Source organism: Coturnix japonica, unplaced genomic scaffold (genome assembly GCF_054131305.1).
Source record: "Coturnix japonica strain WE unplaced genomic scaffold, WE-NBRP24 Scf121, whole genome shotgun sequence".
NCBI classification, from domain to species: domain Eukaryota; kingdom Metazoa; phylum Chordata; class Aves; order Galliformes; family Phasianidae; genus Coturnix; species Coturnix japonica.
In genome coordinates this window covers 112,019-126,483 of record NW_028189024.1, presented here as the reverse complement: position 1 = coordinate 126,483, position 14,465 = coordinate 112,019, and the positions used below count along the sequence as shown (strand labels likewise).

The 14,465-nt window shown below is 57.1% G+C and overlaps 1 protein-coding gene across 5 annotated transcripts in view; it reads right to left on the bottom strand.

The window, feature by feature from the left end:
* LRP1 (LDL receptor related protein 1) overlaps nucleotides 1–14,465 on the bottom strand; it is a 70,874-nt gene that overhangs the window by 34,001 nt on the left and 22,408 nt on the right. For all 5 annotated transcript variants that reach the window (XR_014941819.1, XM_085535432.1, XM_085535433.1 and 2 more), the window contains exons 7-14: nucleotides 8,136–8,298; nucleotides 7,766–7,988; nucleotides 6,164–6,353; nucleotides 5,326–5,469; nucleotides 4,171–4,407; nucleotides 3,298–3,478; nucleotides 1,655–1,877; nucleotides 440–629 (exon numbers count right to left, since the gene is read on the bottom strand). Coding sequence is in view for 4 of the 5 variants with exons in the window: in XM_085535432.1 (XP_085391558.1) it covers nucleotides 440–629; nucleotides 1,655–1,877; nucleotides 3,298–3,478; nucleotides 4,171–4,407; nucleotides 5,326–5,469; nucleotides 6,164–6,353; nucleotides 7,766–7,988; nucleotides 8,136–8,298 (1,551 nt within the window). In the remaining variant the exon portion in view is untranslated. The remainder of the gene's footprint in view (nucleotides 1–439; nucleotides 630–1,654; nucleotides 1,878–3,297; nucleotides 3,479–4,170; nucleotides 4,408–5,325; nucleotides 5,470–6,163; nucleotides 6,354–7,765; nucleotides 7,989–8,135; nucleotides 8,299–14,465) is intronic.

Sequence of the window (14,465 nt, the reverse complement as noted above, 5' to 3'; positions counted from 1 at the left end):
AATAGGGCCCTGCTGCCCCCCAAGCTCTTCAATAGGGCCCAGCCCCCCAAGCTCCTCAATAGGACCCTGCTGCTCCCCAAGCTCTTCAATAGGGCCCTGCTGTCCCCCCAAGCTCTTCAATAGGGCCTCCCAGCTCCCCAAGCTCCTCAATAGGGCCCTGCTCCCCCCCAAGCTCTTCAATAGGGCCATGCTGCCCCCCAAGTTCTTCAATAGGACCCTGCTGCCCCCCAAGTTCTTCAATAGGACCCTGCTCCCCCCCAAGCTCCTCAATAGGGCCCTGCTGCCCCCCAAGCTCTTCAATAGGACCCTGCTGCCCCCCAGGCTCTTCAATAGGGCCCTGCTGCCCCCCCAGGCTCCTCAATAGGGCCCTGCTCCCCCCCAGCCTCTTCAATAGGGCCCTGCTCCCCCCCAATCCCCGTGTCCCCATAGCACTGAGCACCTTGCTGCTGCTGCGCGTCGTACATGCGGATCTCGAAGATGGGCGGCCGCTCGTTGCGCAGCAGGCTGACGGCCTTGGAGCTCTGATCCAACCTATAGATGCTGCCGCTGCGATATTCGGTCCAGAAGAGGAAGCTGCTGTAGTGGCACAACCCGAAGGCATGGTTCAACTCCGGACCCTCATAGACGATCTGTGGGGATGGGAGGAGAGGGCTGCAATGAGATCTGCCCATAGGGCAACGCTATGGGGTGGGATGATGTGCCCATAGGGCAACGCTATGGGATGGGATGATGTGCCCATAGGGCAACGCTATGGGATGAGATGATGTGCCCATAGGGCAACGCTATGAGATGGGATGATGTGCCCATAGGGCAACGCTATGGAATGGGATGATGTGCCCATAGGACAACACTATGGGATGGGATGATGTGCCCATAGGGCAACACTATGGGATGGGATGATGTGCCCATAGGACAACACTATGGGATGGGATGATGTGCCCATAGGACAACACTATGGGATGGGATGATGTGCCCATAGGGCAACGCTATGGGGCGGGATGATGTGCCCATAGGACAACACTATGGGGTGGGATGATGTGCCCATAGGACAACACTATGGGGTGGGATGATGTGCCCATAGGACAACACTATGGGGTGGGATGATGTACCCATAGGACAACGCTATGGGATGGGATGATGTGCCCATAGGGCAATGCTATGGGATGAGATGATGTGCCCATAGGACAACGCTATGGGGATGATGTGCCCATAGGACAACGCTATGGGGCGGGATGATGTGCCCATAGGACAACACTATGGGGTGGAATGATGTGCCCATAGGGCAACGCTATGGGGCGGGATGATGTGCCCATAGGGCAACACTATGGGATGGGATGATGTGCCCATAGGGCAACGCTATGGGGTGGGATGATGTGCCCATAGGGCAACGCTATGGGGTGGGATGATGTGCCCATAGGACAACACTATGGGGTGGAATGATGTGCCCATAGGGCAACGCTATGGGGCGGGATGATGTGCCCATAGGGCAACACTATGGGATGGGATGATGTGCCCATAGGGCAACACTATGGGGTGGGATGATGTGCCCATAGGGCAACACTATGGGGTGGGATGATGTGCCCATAGGGCAACGCTATGGGGCGGGATGGGGGTGGAAGCAGGATGGTCAACCCTGAGACCATCAGGAACCCACCTTGCGCTCGGTGCCATTGAGATAAACCATCTCGATGCGGTCGTAGAAGGCGTCCACCCAATAGAGGATCTTGGCTGGGATGTCCAGGCTGAGCCCGTTGGGCCACAGGACGGTCTTGGATGTGATGAAGACGTTGCGGTTGGTTCCGTCCATCCAGGCCCGCTCGATTTTGCCCCTCTTGCTGTCCTTGGGGTCCTCCTCCCAGTCTGTCCAATACATCCACCTGCAGCCAACGCGGCCGTCACACACACACACAGCCCAGGCCAACAGCGCCTGGAATCCCATATGCAGCCCATATACAGCCCATATACAGCCCATATACAGCCCATACGCAGCCCAGGCCAACAGCACCTGGAAATCCTATATGCAGCCCATATACAGCCCACATGCATCCCATATACACCCCATATACAGCCCATATACAGCCCATATGCAGCCCATACGCATCCCACATGCAGCCCATATACAGCCCATACGCAGTCCATATGCAGCCCATATGCAGCCCAGGCCAACAGCACCTGGAAATCCCATATGCAGCCCATACGCATCCCATATACATCCCATATACAGCCCATATACAGCCCATATGCAGCCCATACGCATCCCATATACATCCCATATACAGCCCATACGCAGCCCATATACAGCCCATATGCAGCCCATATGCAGCCCATACGCAGCCCATATGCAGCCCATACGCATCCCATATACATCCCATATACAGCCCATATGCAGCCCATATACAGCCCATATGCAGTCCATATACAGCCCATATACAGCCCATACGCAGCCCATACGCAGCCCATACGCAGCCCATATACAGCCCATATGCAGCCCATATACAGCCCATATACACCCCATATGCAGCCCATATGCAGCCCATATGCAGCCCATATGCAGCCCATATGCAGCCCATATACAGCCCATATACAGCCCATATGCAGCCCATATACAGCCCATATGCAGCCCATATGCAGCCCATATGCAGCCCATATGCAGCCCATATACAGCCCAGGCCAACAGCACCTGGAAATCCCATATGCAGTCCATATACAGCCCATATACAGCCCATATGCAGCCCATATACAGCCCATATACAGCCCATATACAGCCCATATGCAGCCCATATGCAGCCCATATACAGCCCATACACAGCCCATACACAGCCCATACGCAGCCCATATGCAACCCATACGCAGCCCATATGCAGCCCATATACAGCCCATATGCAGCCCATATGCAGCCCATATGCAGCCCATATACAGCCCATATGCAGCCCATACGCAGCCCATATGCAGCCCATATGCAGCCCATATGCAGCCCATACGCAGCCCAGGCCAACAGCACCTGGAAATCCTATATGCAGCCCATATACAGCCCATATGCATCCCATATGCATCCCATATGCAGCCCATATGCAGCCCATATACAGCCCATACGCAGCCCATATGCAGCCCAGGCCAACAGCGCCTGGAATCCCATATGCAGTCCATATACAGCCCATATGCATCCCATATGCATCCCATATGCAGCCCATATGCAGCCCATATACAGCCCATACGCATCCCATATACATCCCATATACAGCCCATACGCATCCCATATACAGCCCATATATGCCCCCCCCCCAGCCCCATGCCCACCCATTCAGGGGGTCCACCACGATGGCTCTGGGGTGGGTCATCTTCCCCTCAATCAATGTTTTCCTGGTCTGTGCCGCCTTCTCCAGCCGGGCCACACTAATTGTTTTCTTGGGTCCATCGTCGGTCCAATACAGGTTGTTCCCCATCCAATCCACAGCGATGCCTTCCACGTTGTGGATCCCTATGGGGCAAAGCAGCCTTAGGAACAGCAGGAGGAGGAGCATGGCCGGCCCCATATCCAGCCCCATAGCCCATATTCAGCCCCATATGGCAGCCCCACAACCCATATCCAGCCCCACAGCCCATATCCAGCCCTATAGCCTACATCCAGCCCCATAGCCGATATCCAGCCCCACAGCCCATATCCAGCCCCACAGCCTATATCCAGCCCCACAGCCTATATCCAGCCCCATATCCCACATCCAGCCCCATAGCCGATATCCAGCCCCACAGCCCATATCCAGCCCCACAGCCTATATCCAGCCCCATATCCCACATCCAGCCCCATATCCCACATCCAGCCCCATAGCCCGTATCCAGCCCCACAGCCCATATTCAGCCCCATATGGCAGCCCCACAACCCATATCCAGCCCCACAGCCCATATCCAGCCCCATACAGCAGCCCCACAGCCCATATCCAGCCCTATAGCCTACATCCAGCCCCATATCCCACATCCAGCCCCACAGCCAATATCCAGCCCCATACAGCAGCCCCATATCCCACATCCAGCCCCATATCCCACATCCAGCCCCACAGCCAATATCCAGCCCCATACAGCAGCCCCACAGCCCATATCCAGCCCCACAGCCTACATCCAGCCCCATATCCCACATCCAGCCCCATAGCCCACATCCAGCCCCACACATCTCACCGTCCTTCAGGATGGTTTCCCTCTCGGTGCCGTCGATCTTCTGCCTCCCTATGAGATAACTGGTGGTGTCAGCAAAGTAAATGAAGCCGGTTTCGGCGTGGAAATCCAAAGCCCGTGGGTTCATCAGGTTCTCGATGGGGATCATGTGCTCATCCGGCACTTTGGCCCCCATGTCCATCCCGCGGATGATGCCCGGCCGCCCTTTGCCATAGACCAGGAACAGCTCGTGCTCGGGCTCTGCAGGGATAATAGGGCAGCTCTGATATCAGACTATGGGCTGTGTATGGGGGGTTCAGGGCTGTGTATGGGGGGATTCAGGGCTGTGTATGGGGGGATTCAGGGCTGTGTATGGGGGGTTCAGGGCTGTTTATGGGGGGGATTCAGGGCTGTGTATGGGGGATTCAGGGCTGTTTATGGGGGGATTCAGGGCTGTGTATGGGGGATTCAGGGCTGTGTATGGGGGGTTCAGGGCTGTTTATGGGGGGTTCAGGGCTGTGTATGGGGGGTTCAGGGCTGTGTATGGGGGGTTCAGGGCTGTTTATGGGGGGTTCAGGGCTGTTTATGGGGGGTTCAGGGCTGTGTATGGGGGGATTCAGGGCTGTGTATGGGGGGTTCAGGGCTGTTTATGGGGGGGATTCAGGGCTGTGTATGGGGGATTCAGGGCTGTTTATGGGGGGATTCAGGGCTGTGTATGGGGGATTCAGGGCTGTGTATGGGGGGTTCAGGGCTGTTTATGGGGGGTTCAGGGCTGTGTATGGGGGGTTCAGGGCTGTGTATGGGGGGTTCAGGGCTGTTTATGGGGGGTTCAGGGCTGTTTATGGGGGGTTCAGGGCTGTGTATGGGGGGTTCAGGGCTGTGTATGGGGGGTTCAGGGCTGTTTATGGGGGGTTCAGGGCTGTGTATGGGGGGTTCAGGGCTGTGTAAGGGGGATTCAGGGCTGTGTATGGGGGGTTCAGGGCTGTGTATGGGGGGATTCAGGGCTGTTTATGGGGGGATTCAGGGCTGTGTATGGGGGGTTCAGGGCTGTGTATGGGGGGGTTCAGGGCTGTGTATGGGGGGTTCAGGGTTGTGTATGGGGGGTTCAGGGCTGTGTATGGGGGATTCAGGGCTGTGTATGGGGGGTTCAGGGCTGTGTGCCCCCATGGCAGCACTCACTCTTGCAGGATTTCCCATCGCTGCCCAGGCTGAACCCGGAGCGGCAGCGACACGTTCGGCTCTTGTGGCTGTTCCCCAGCAGGCAGATATCGGAGCAGCCCCCCGGCTTCCCAAACTGGTCTGGTTCACACGCATGGCTCCGCACTGCAGCACAGACAGGAGCAGAGCACAGCACTGAGTGCCCCATAGCACATAGAACACCCCATAGCACACAAATACCCCATAGCACATAGACACCCCATAGCACATAGAACACCCCATAGCACATAGACACCCCATAGCACATAGACACCCCATAGCACATAGAACACCCCATCCATCCTTTCTTCCATCCTCTCTCCTTCCCCCCCCCCTCCTTCCATCCCCTCTCATTCCATCCCTTCTCCTTCGTTCCCTCCTTCTATCCCATCTCTTTCCATCCCATCTCTTTCCATCCCATCTCTTTCCACCCATTCTCCTTCCATCCTCTCTCCTTCCATCTCCTCTCTTCCCTCCTTTCTCCTTCCATCCCTTCTCCTTCCATCCTCTGTCCTTCCATCCCTTCTAATTCCATCCCTTCTCCTTCCTTCCCTCCTTCCATCCCTTCTCTTTCCAGCCCCTTCCATCCCTTCTTCCATCCTCTCTCCTTCCCCCCTTCCATCCCTCCTTCTTCCATCCCTCCTTCTATCCCTTATTCCATCCCCTTCCTTCCACCCCTTCTCCTTCCATCCCTCCATCTCCCACCCCCAAGCTGCCCACCATACAGCAACCAAACGACCCCCCCCCCCCAAATCCTGCCCCCATCCCCACCCTACATCTACCCAAGGACCCCCCCAGGACCCCCCCCCCCCATTTCAACCTGTTGGCTGCCGTCTCTGGTGGTAGATGTGCAGCGCTCCCCCCTTGTCCACGCGTGTCACCACCTGGTACTCGGTGCTGTTGAAGCGGTTGACGCGGATGACGCTCGTCTTCTGCTGCGCGTTGGCGTTGTCCGAGTTGGTGGCGTAAAGGTAGTTCTCAAACACCGTCAGCCCGTAGAGGTGCTCGATCTGGAGGCACAGGGAGCAGTGACAACATGGGACACGGCCCTGGGGTCCTGCTGTGTGCCGTGGGGCTGGAGATGGGGGTCTCAGTGTGTGCTGTGGGGCTGGAGATGGGGGTCCTGCTGTGTAATGAGGGGCAGGAGATGGGGGTCCTGCTGTGTAATGAGGGGCAGGAGATGGGGGTCCTGCTGTGTAATGAGGGGCAGGAGATGGGGGTCTCAGTGTGGGCCATAAGACAGGAGATGGGGGTCCTGCTGTGTGCTGTGGGGCAGGAGATGGGGGTCCCAGTGTGTAATGAGGGGCAGGAGATGGGGGTCCTGCTGTGTAATGAGGGGCAGGAGATGGGGGTCCTGCTGAGTAATGAAGGGCTGGAGATGGGGGTCCCAGTGTGTGCTGTGGGGCTAGAGATGGGGGTCTCACTGTGTGCTGTGGGGCAGGAGATGGGGGTCCCAGTGTGGGCCATAAGGCAGGAGATGGGGGTCCTGCTGTGTGCTGTGGGGCAGGAGATGGGGGCCCCAGTGTGTAATGAGGGGCAGGAGATGGGGGTCCTGCTGTGTGCCATAAGACAGGAGATGGGGGTCCCACTATGTGCCATAAGACAGGAGATGGGGGTCCTGCTGTGTGCTGTGGGGCAGGAGATGGGGGTCCCAGTGTGTAATGAGGGGCAGGAGATGGGGGTCCTGCTGTGTGCCATAGGGTAGTAATGGGGGTCCCATTGTGCACCATGGGGTAGGAGATGGGAGCCCCACTATGTGCCATAAGGCAGGAGATGGGGCACCCACTGTGCACCATGGGGTAGGAGATAGGGGTCCCACTGTGTGCCATGGGGCAGGAAATGGGGGTCCTGCTGTGTAATGTGGGACAGGAGATGGGGGTCCCAATATGTGCCACGAGGCAGGATATGGGGGAGATAGGGGTCCCACTATGCACCATGGGGTAGGAGATGGGGGTCCTATTGTGCAACATGGGGCAGGGGGATGAGGGTCCCCCTGTGTGTGATGAGGCAGGAGCTGGGGGTCCCACTGTGCACCATAGGGTAGTAATACGGGTCCCATTGTCCACCATGGGGCAGGAGCTGGGGGTCCCATTGTGCACCATAGGGTAGTAATACAGGTCCCATTGTCCACCATGGAGCAGGAGCTGGGGGTCCCACTGTGCACCATAGGGTAGTAATGGGGGTCCCATTGTCCACCATGGGGCAGGAGCTGGGGGTCCCACAGTGTTCCACGGGGTAGAAGATGGGGGTCCCACTGTGCACCATAGAGCAGGAGCTGGGGGTCCCACTGTGCACCATAGGGTAGTAATACGGGTCCCATTGTCCACCATGGGGCAGGAGCTGGGGGTCCCACTGTGCACCATAGGGTAGTAATGGGGGTCCCATTGTCCACCATGGGGCAGGAGCTGGGGGTCCCGCTCACCAGGATGCCTTGGATGATGGTGTGTCGGTTCTTGCCCTCGTAATCCACCACCTCGATGTAGTCCAGGTAGGCGTCAGCCCAGTACACCAGGCGGCTCACCAGGTCCAACGTGATCCCATGGGGGAACACGATCTTACTGTCCACCAACTTAGTTCGGTTCTGCCCGTCCATATCACAGCGCTCCACCTTGGGGATCTGCCCGTAGTCCGTGAAGAACACTTTGCTGCCCCATAGGAAGCAAATGAGGATGAGGATGGACCCAATGCACCCAGTGCATGGAGCTGATGCACATGAGCTGCTCCGCAGGGTCGAGGTGCATTGGAAACCACCCCCTTCTCCCCCTATATCCCGGCCCCATAGCGATGCTCACCCCATGGTGGGGTCCAGCGCGATCCCTTTGGGGTTGTAGAGCTCCAGGTCCAGCAACGTGACGCAGGTTTGGCCGTTTTTATTGCACACAAAGATGCGATCGTCGATGTCATCCACAAAGTAGAAGTTGCCCGTCAGCCAATCGATGGCCATCTGCTCCACGTCTGTATGGGGGGATCATCAGGGTTAGGGGGGGTTATAGGGCAGGAGCCCCATAAGGGGACACACAGCACATGGAGGAGCCCCCCAGCCCCATTCGTTGCCATTGAATGGGGACACACACAGCTCAGACCCCGTCCAGGCTGATCCTACCCACCCCAAAGGGCTCCCATTGCATCCTCACATCCCATTATCAGCTCCCATATCAGCTTAAAGCCTCCCTGCCATAAGACCCCAATGAAGGCTCCATCCCATTTCAACCTATGGCTCCAATTGGGGTCTTGCAGCTGCACTGCCCATATTGAGCAGTGTGCACATAGGGGAGGGCTGTGCAGGGGGGGATGGATGTGTGGGGTGAGCAGAGGGGGGCTGGGGTGCAGCAATGGGGTCAGGATGCAGCAGAAAGGTTGCATTACAGCATGGGGTGAGGATGCAGCAGTGGGGTCAGTGTGCACCATGGTGTGCAGTGCTGCATTGGGGTGCAGCACAGGGTTGGGGTGCAGCAATGGGGGCTCAGCCCCCGTGGAGCAGTAGGGGATGGCAGCAGCTGCAGCACTGCCCAGCATTGCATTGCCCAGCATTGCTGCATTGCATTGCATTGCACAGCATTGCATTGCCCAGCATTGCATTGCATTGCCCAGCATTGCAGCATTGCATTGCATTGCACAGCATTGCATTGCACAGCATTGCCCAGCATTGCATTGCCCAGCATTGCAGCATTGCATTGCATTGCATTGCATTGCCCAGCATTGCATTGCCCAGCATTGCATTACCCAGCATTGCATTGCATTGCACAGCATTGCATTGCCCAGCATTGCCCAGCATTGCAGCATTGCATTGCACAGCATTGCATTGTCCAGCACTGCCCAGCATTGCAGCATTGCATTGCCCAGCACTGCAGCATTGCATTGCATTGCCCAGCATTGCCCAGCATTGCAGCATTGCATTGCATTGCCCAGCACTGCAGCACTGCATTGCATTGCCCAGCATTGCAGCATTGCATTGCATTGCCCAGCATTGCAGCATTGCATTGCATTGCCCAGCATTGCAGCATTGCATTGCATTGCCCAGCATTGCAGCATTGCATTGCCCAGCACTGCATTGCCCAGCATTGCAGCGTTGCATTGCATTGCCCAGCATTGCAGCATTGCATTGCCCAGCACTGCCCAGCATTGCAGCATTGCATTGCCCAGCATTGCAGCATTGCATTGCCCAGCATTGCATTGCCCAGCATTGCATTGCCCAGCACTGCCCAGCATTGCAGCATTGCATTGCATTGCCCAGCACTGCAGCACTGCATTGCATTGCCCAGCATTGCAGCATTGCATTGCATTGCCCAGCATTGCAGCATTGCATTGCATTGCCCAGCATTGCAGCGTTGCATTGCATTGCCCAGCATTGCAGCATTGCATTGCCCAGCACTGCCCAGCATTGCAGCATTGCATTGCCCAGCATTGCAGCACTGCATTGCCCAGCATTGCAGCATTTCATTGCATTGCCCAGCATTGCAGCACTGCATTGCCCAGCATTGCATTGCATTGCCCAGCATTGCAGCATTGCATTACATTGCATTGCCCACCCCTGCCCATCCCTGCCATGGAGAGGAGCCCTGCACCAAAGCAAAGCACCAAACGTTCCCCCGCACTGGAGCAGTTGGCGGCAGCAGCCGCTGACTCACAGTCACAGGACACAGTGCAGCCATAGGGGGGGGGGGGGGGGGGAGGAAAAGAGGGGGGGGGTGGGCACAGCGAGGGACCTTTGGGACCCTGAGCCCCCCCCCAACATGGGCACCACCCACCCACTGCCTGCAATGGGCGGCTGTGCAATGAGGGGGTAATGGGGGTTAATGGGGGGGGGGGTTGGGGTCGGACCCCCGCCCAATGCTGGGGGTGATTCAGGCTGCTCCATGGCCAGGCCCTATTTGTGCAGCTGGAAAGCATTACGGCTGCTCCGAGGCTTTTGTTTTTCCCTTCCCCATCCCATTCCCCCCCCACCCCCCCCCCCTTCCTCTGCAGGAATCGGGTTTTAAGCTCCTTATTATTAATTATCGCTATTAATTAATAGGATTATTCAGTTCCATCTTGTCTCGGGGGGGGGGGGGGGCTTTGACACCAACCATTGCCCCCCCCCCCCTCACATTCCGCCCTACTCAGACCGACCCCTATTATAACCCACATTATAACACCCCCCCCATGCCCTTCATACCCCCCCCCCCATCCCCATGTGGGTGGGTGAGGGATGGGATGGGGGGGGGATGAAGGGGGGGGTCCCTCCTTGCTCAATCAGCTCTGGGTGTTGCAAAGCATTGCAACACACGACGGCCGCATTTCCTCAGCTCCATTTCTTTGCTCATGTCTGGAAATGGGCTTTTTATGTTGGGGGGGGGGATGGAGAAGGAGGGAGGGGGGGGGGTTGAACTTGAGAGGCTGCTCAGAGCTGCACTGCAGCATTATATTGGGGGGGGGGGGGTAATCAGACCCACACCATGAGCACACAAAGACCCCCCCCCCATTGCAAACCCCCCCATCTGATACAGAGATTTTGGGGAACTATTTTTGCTGAGGCAGCACAGTCCCCCCCCTTTTAAACCCCCCCCCCCCCATAATGAATCAGTCTCTCTCGCAAACCCATCAATCACAGCAGGAAGGAAACGCAACCTCAGTCTCTGACTCAACCCATTTCAACACCTCCCTGGGATGGATGCAATGAGATGGAGCCCAGCACCCCAAACCTCCCCCCCCCATCACACAGACCCCAAACCACAAGGGAACAAACCCTGAGGGCCCCCCACCCCCAACACCCCCCATTGCAGACCCCATCTGAAAGTCCCCCCCCCTCCCATAGTGACCCATGAGGTCCCATATGCATATAAAGGAGCAACGCTCAGTTCTGCTGCTGCTCTTTGCAAGCCCTACAGCTCCCACCCTACAGCCCCCACCCTACAGCCCCCAGCCCCATTAAGCCCTGTCCCACAGCCCCAATCCCATTGCCCACAGCTGCTACCCCATGGATCCCAGCCCTATTCCCAACCCCACAGCCCCATTTCCAGCCACAAAACCCCACAACCACAGCTCCCCACCCCACAGCCCCCACTCTATGGCCCCCAGACCCACTTCCAGCCCTATAGCCCCAGCCCCCACCCCATTAGCCCCAGTCCCAGCTCTACAACCCCACATCCATAGTCCAAGTCCCAGCCCCCCCAGCCCCATAAGCCCTGTTGCTCTACAGCCCCAATCCCAGCCCTACAGCCCTATTTACAGCCCCAAAGCCCCATCCCTACATCTCCCATCCCACTGTCTCCAGCCCTATAGCCTCAGCTCCACAGCCCCAGCCCCAGCCCCACAGCCCCCAGCCCCATTTCCAGCCCCATCCTGGGCTCCATCAGCCCACAGCTGCCACGGAGAAGCTTTGGAAAAGCCACTGCATGTTTTCAGTTCAGCAACGCCTCCGAAGAGGAGCAGAGGATTGCAAGGAATTCACACCCCGCGGCTCCACGCACACGTTGGGTCCCCTCCTGTTTTTAACCCCAATTCGTTCCCTACGTTCACAGCACCCCATAACCTGCAGCAGCTTCTGCCTCATCCCATCCTCATCCAACCTCTGCAACAGCAAAAGGCTCCGAGGACCCCTTTGCCTTCGTTAAGGTTTGCTAATGAGACGGGGCACAGCCACAAAGCCACCCTGAATGGCTGCAATGGGGGGCAGTGGGGTTATGGGGTGGGATGGAGCCCCATAGCGATGGTGCTGTGCTGTGTGTGCACCCCCATATCTCCCCCTCCCCTCCTATGGGGCTGCTGCCCACAGTGGGGTGAATGGAAGGCAACCAAGGGGCTTCTCATTAATTGCATTGCCCCCTCCTGCATTGCATTGCATTGCATTGCCCCCTCCTGCACTGCACTGCATTGCATTTCCCCCTCCTGCATTGCATTGCATTGCCCACTCCTGCAGCACATTGCCCTGCATTGCACTGCTCATTCCTGCATTGCATTGCATTGCCTCTTCCTGCAGCACACTGCATTGCATTGCCCACTCCTGCATTGCATTGCACTGCTCATTCCTGCATTGCATTGCCCTGCATTGCACTGCATTGCATTGCCCACTCCTGCAGCACATTGCACTGCATTGCACTGCTCATTCCTGCATTGCAATACATTGCATTGCCCCTTCCTGCATTGCACTGCATTGCATTGCCCACTCCTGCAGCACATTACACTGCACTGAGCAATGCAGACCCACCCCCTGCCCACCCTGCAGCCAACAGGGAGGGCAGTGAGCACACAGCACAGCACTGCACTGCACTGCACTGCATTGCATTGCATTGCATTGCACGGAGCACAACCAGCCCAGCTCTGCTGATCCACTGCAAGGAGAGCCCTCAGCACCGCAGCAAAACAGGAACACAAAGAAAGGAATCAGTGCATGGAACGGCGCCCATCCCTCCTTCTTGCCAAGCTCGTCCACAGCGGAGCCTCTTTCTTGGCTGCAGCGAGGAAGAAAAACAGCCCTGCATGCAAAGCAAGGCAGGAAAGCAGCCGTTCTTCCCTGCAGCCCATTCACCCTCTGCAGCTCCTCTGCTTAATGGTTGGGTTGTAGAGAGCAACGGGGCTGAGATGGAGGCAATGGAAACATCCCAGGGCTGGATGCTGCTGGGAAGGGATCTTAAGTGTCTTTTAAGGCTGATAATGGAAGGGCCTGAGATTTCAAAGGCCTTCCTGAGGGTTTGGGGTGGGAAAGGGAAAGAAAACAGCAAACCTTGAGATGAGCAATGAGAAATCAAGAGAGAGATGCAGCCCTTGGCCTGCTCCGGAGTGTTCAAGGCAATGCAAGGCAATGCAAGGCAGTGCAAGGCAATGCAAGCCAATGCAAGGCAGTGAAATGCAATGCAAGGCAGTGCAATGCAATGCAAGGCAAGGCAATGCAAGGCAATGTAAGGCAGTGCAAGGCAATGTAAGGCAGTGCAAGGCAATGCAATGCAAGGCAATGCAAGGCAGTGCAATGCAATGTAAGGCAGTGCAATGGAATGCAATGCAAGGCAGTGCAATGCAATGTAAGGCAGTGCAATGCAATGCAAGCCAATGCAAGGCAGTGCAATGCAAGGCAAGGCAGTGAAATGCAATCCAAGGCAGTGAAATGCAATGCAATGCAAGGCAAGGCAGCACAAGGCCGTGCAATGCAATCCAAGGCAGCACAAAGCAATGCAATGCAATGCCTGCAGTGCTTTGGGCATGCAAAGCATTGGTACCCAAAGGGAGAGGGGGGAGGGGTCTGTGTGGGACCCCCAGTGCTGCCATGAGCTGGTTGGGTTTTGTTTGCTTCCCAAACTCCAAAGGAATTGAGGGCGTTGCATCAGGAAACACAGAGAGAGCTCAGGATCTGGTGGAGCAAAGCCCCATTTAAATGGGGCAGGGGGGTGTTATGATGGGGCAGGGCTGTAGATCAGCCCCCATAGAGGAGGGGGGTTGTGCAGCTCCTGCTCTGCGGTGCTGGGGCTCCGTGCACAGCAGCACACGCTGCTTTATGTCCTTGAATGCGAGCTCACATTCGGTGCCTGCCAGGATTTCCCCCTGATTCAAAACAGGAGTGGAATTGTCACACAGAGCAGGGGAGGGATTGAGACAGAGAGGAAGGGAGGAAAGCAGGGAAGCACAAGTTCCCCTTTCTGCAGCTCAGTGAGGGCAGGAAGGATGCGGCCGTGGCTCCTGGTTGCTCACAACACCCCATAGAGAGAGCAGATGCTGCTCTGCTGCTGCTGGGGTTGCACCCTGCTTTTCCCCTATGAGCAATAGGGGATGCTGCTGGGGGCAGGGAATGGGCCAGGAGATGGGCAGCAGCATCCAGCACAGCTCCCATGGTGCTGTATGACACCAATCACCCCCTTGTAGGGACACAAAGGGGATATAAAAGGTCCTAAGGCACCAGGCTGTGCTGTCCCAGCCTTATAATGTCACTATAAGGCAGCTGGGACTGCTCACTCTCAGCCCTATGCTGCCCCATGGGATGTGGATGGAGCCCCATTAGCACCAGGGAAGTCTGGCTCCTGCTGTGAGCTGCTCAACAGCACAAAGCAGCAGCTGCTAATTGGGTTCACGGGGCTTCATGTCCCTGCCGGGGGGAGGAGGAGGAGGGGAGGGGGGTGACATTATAATCAGAACATCCCCAAACCCACCCCAGG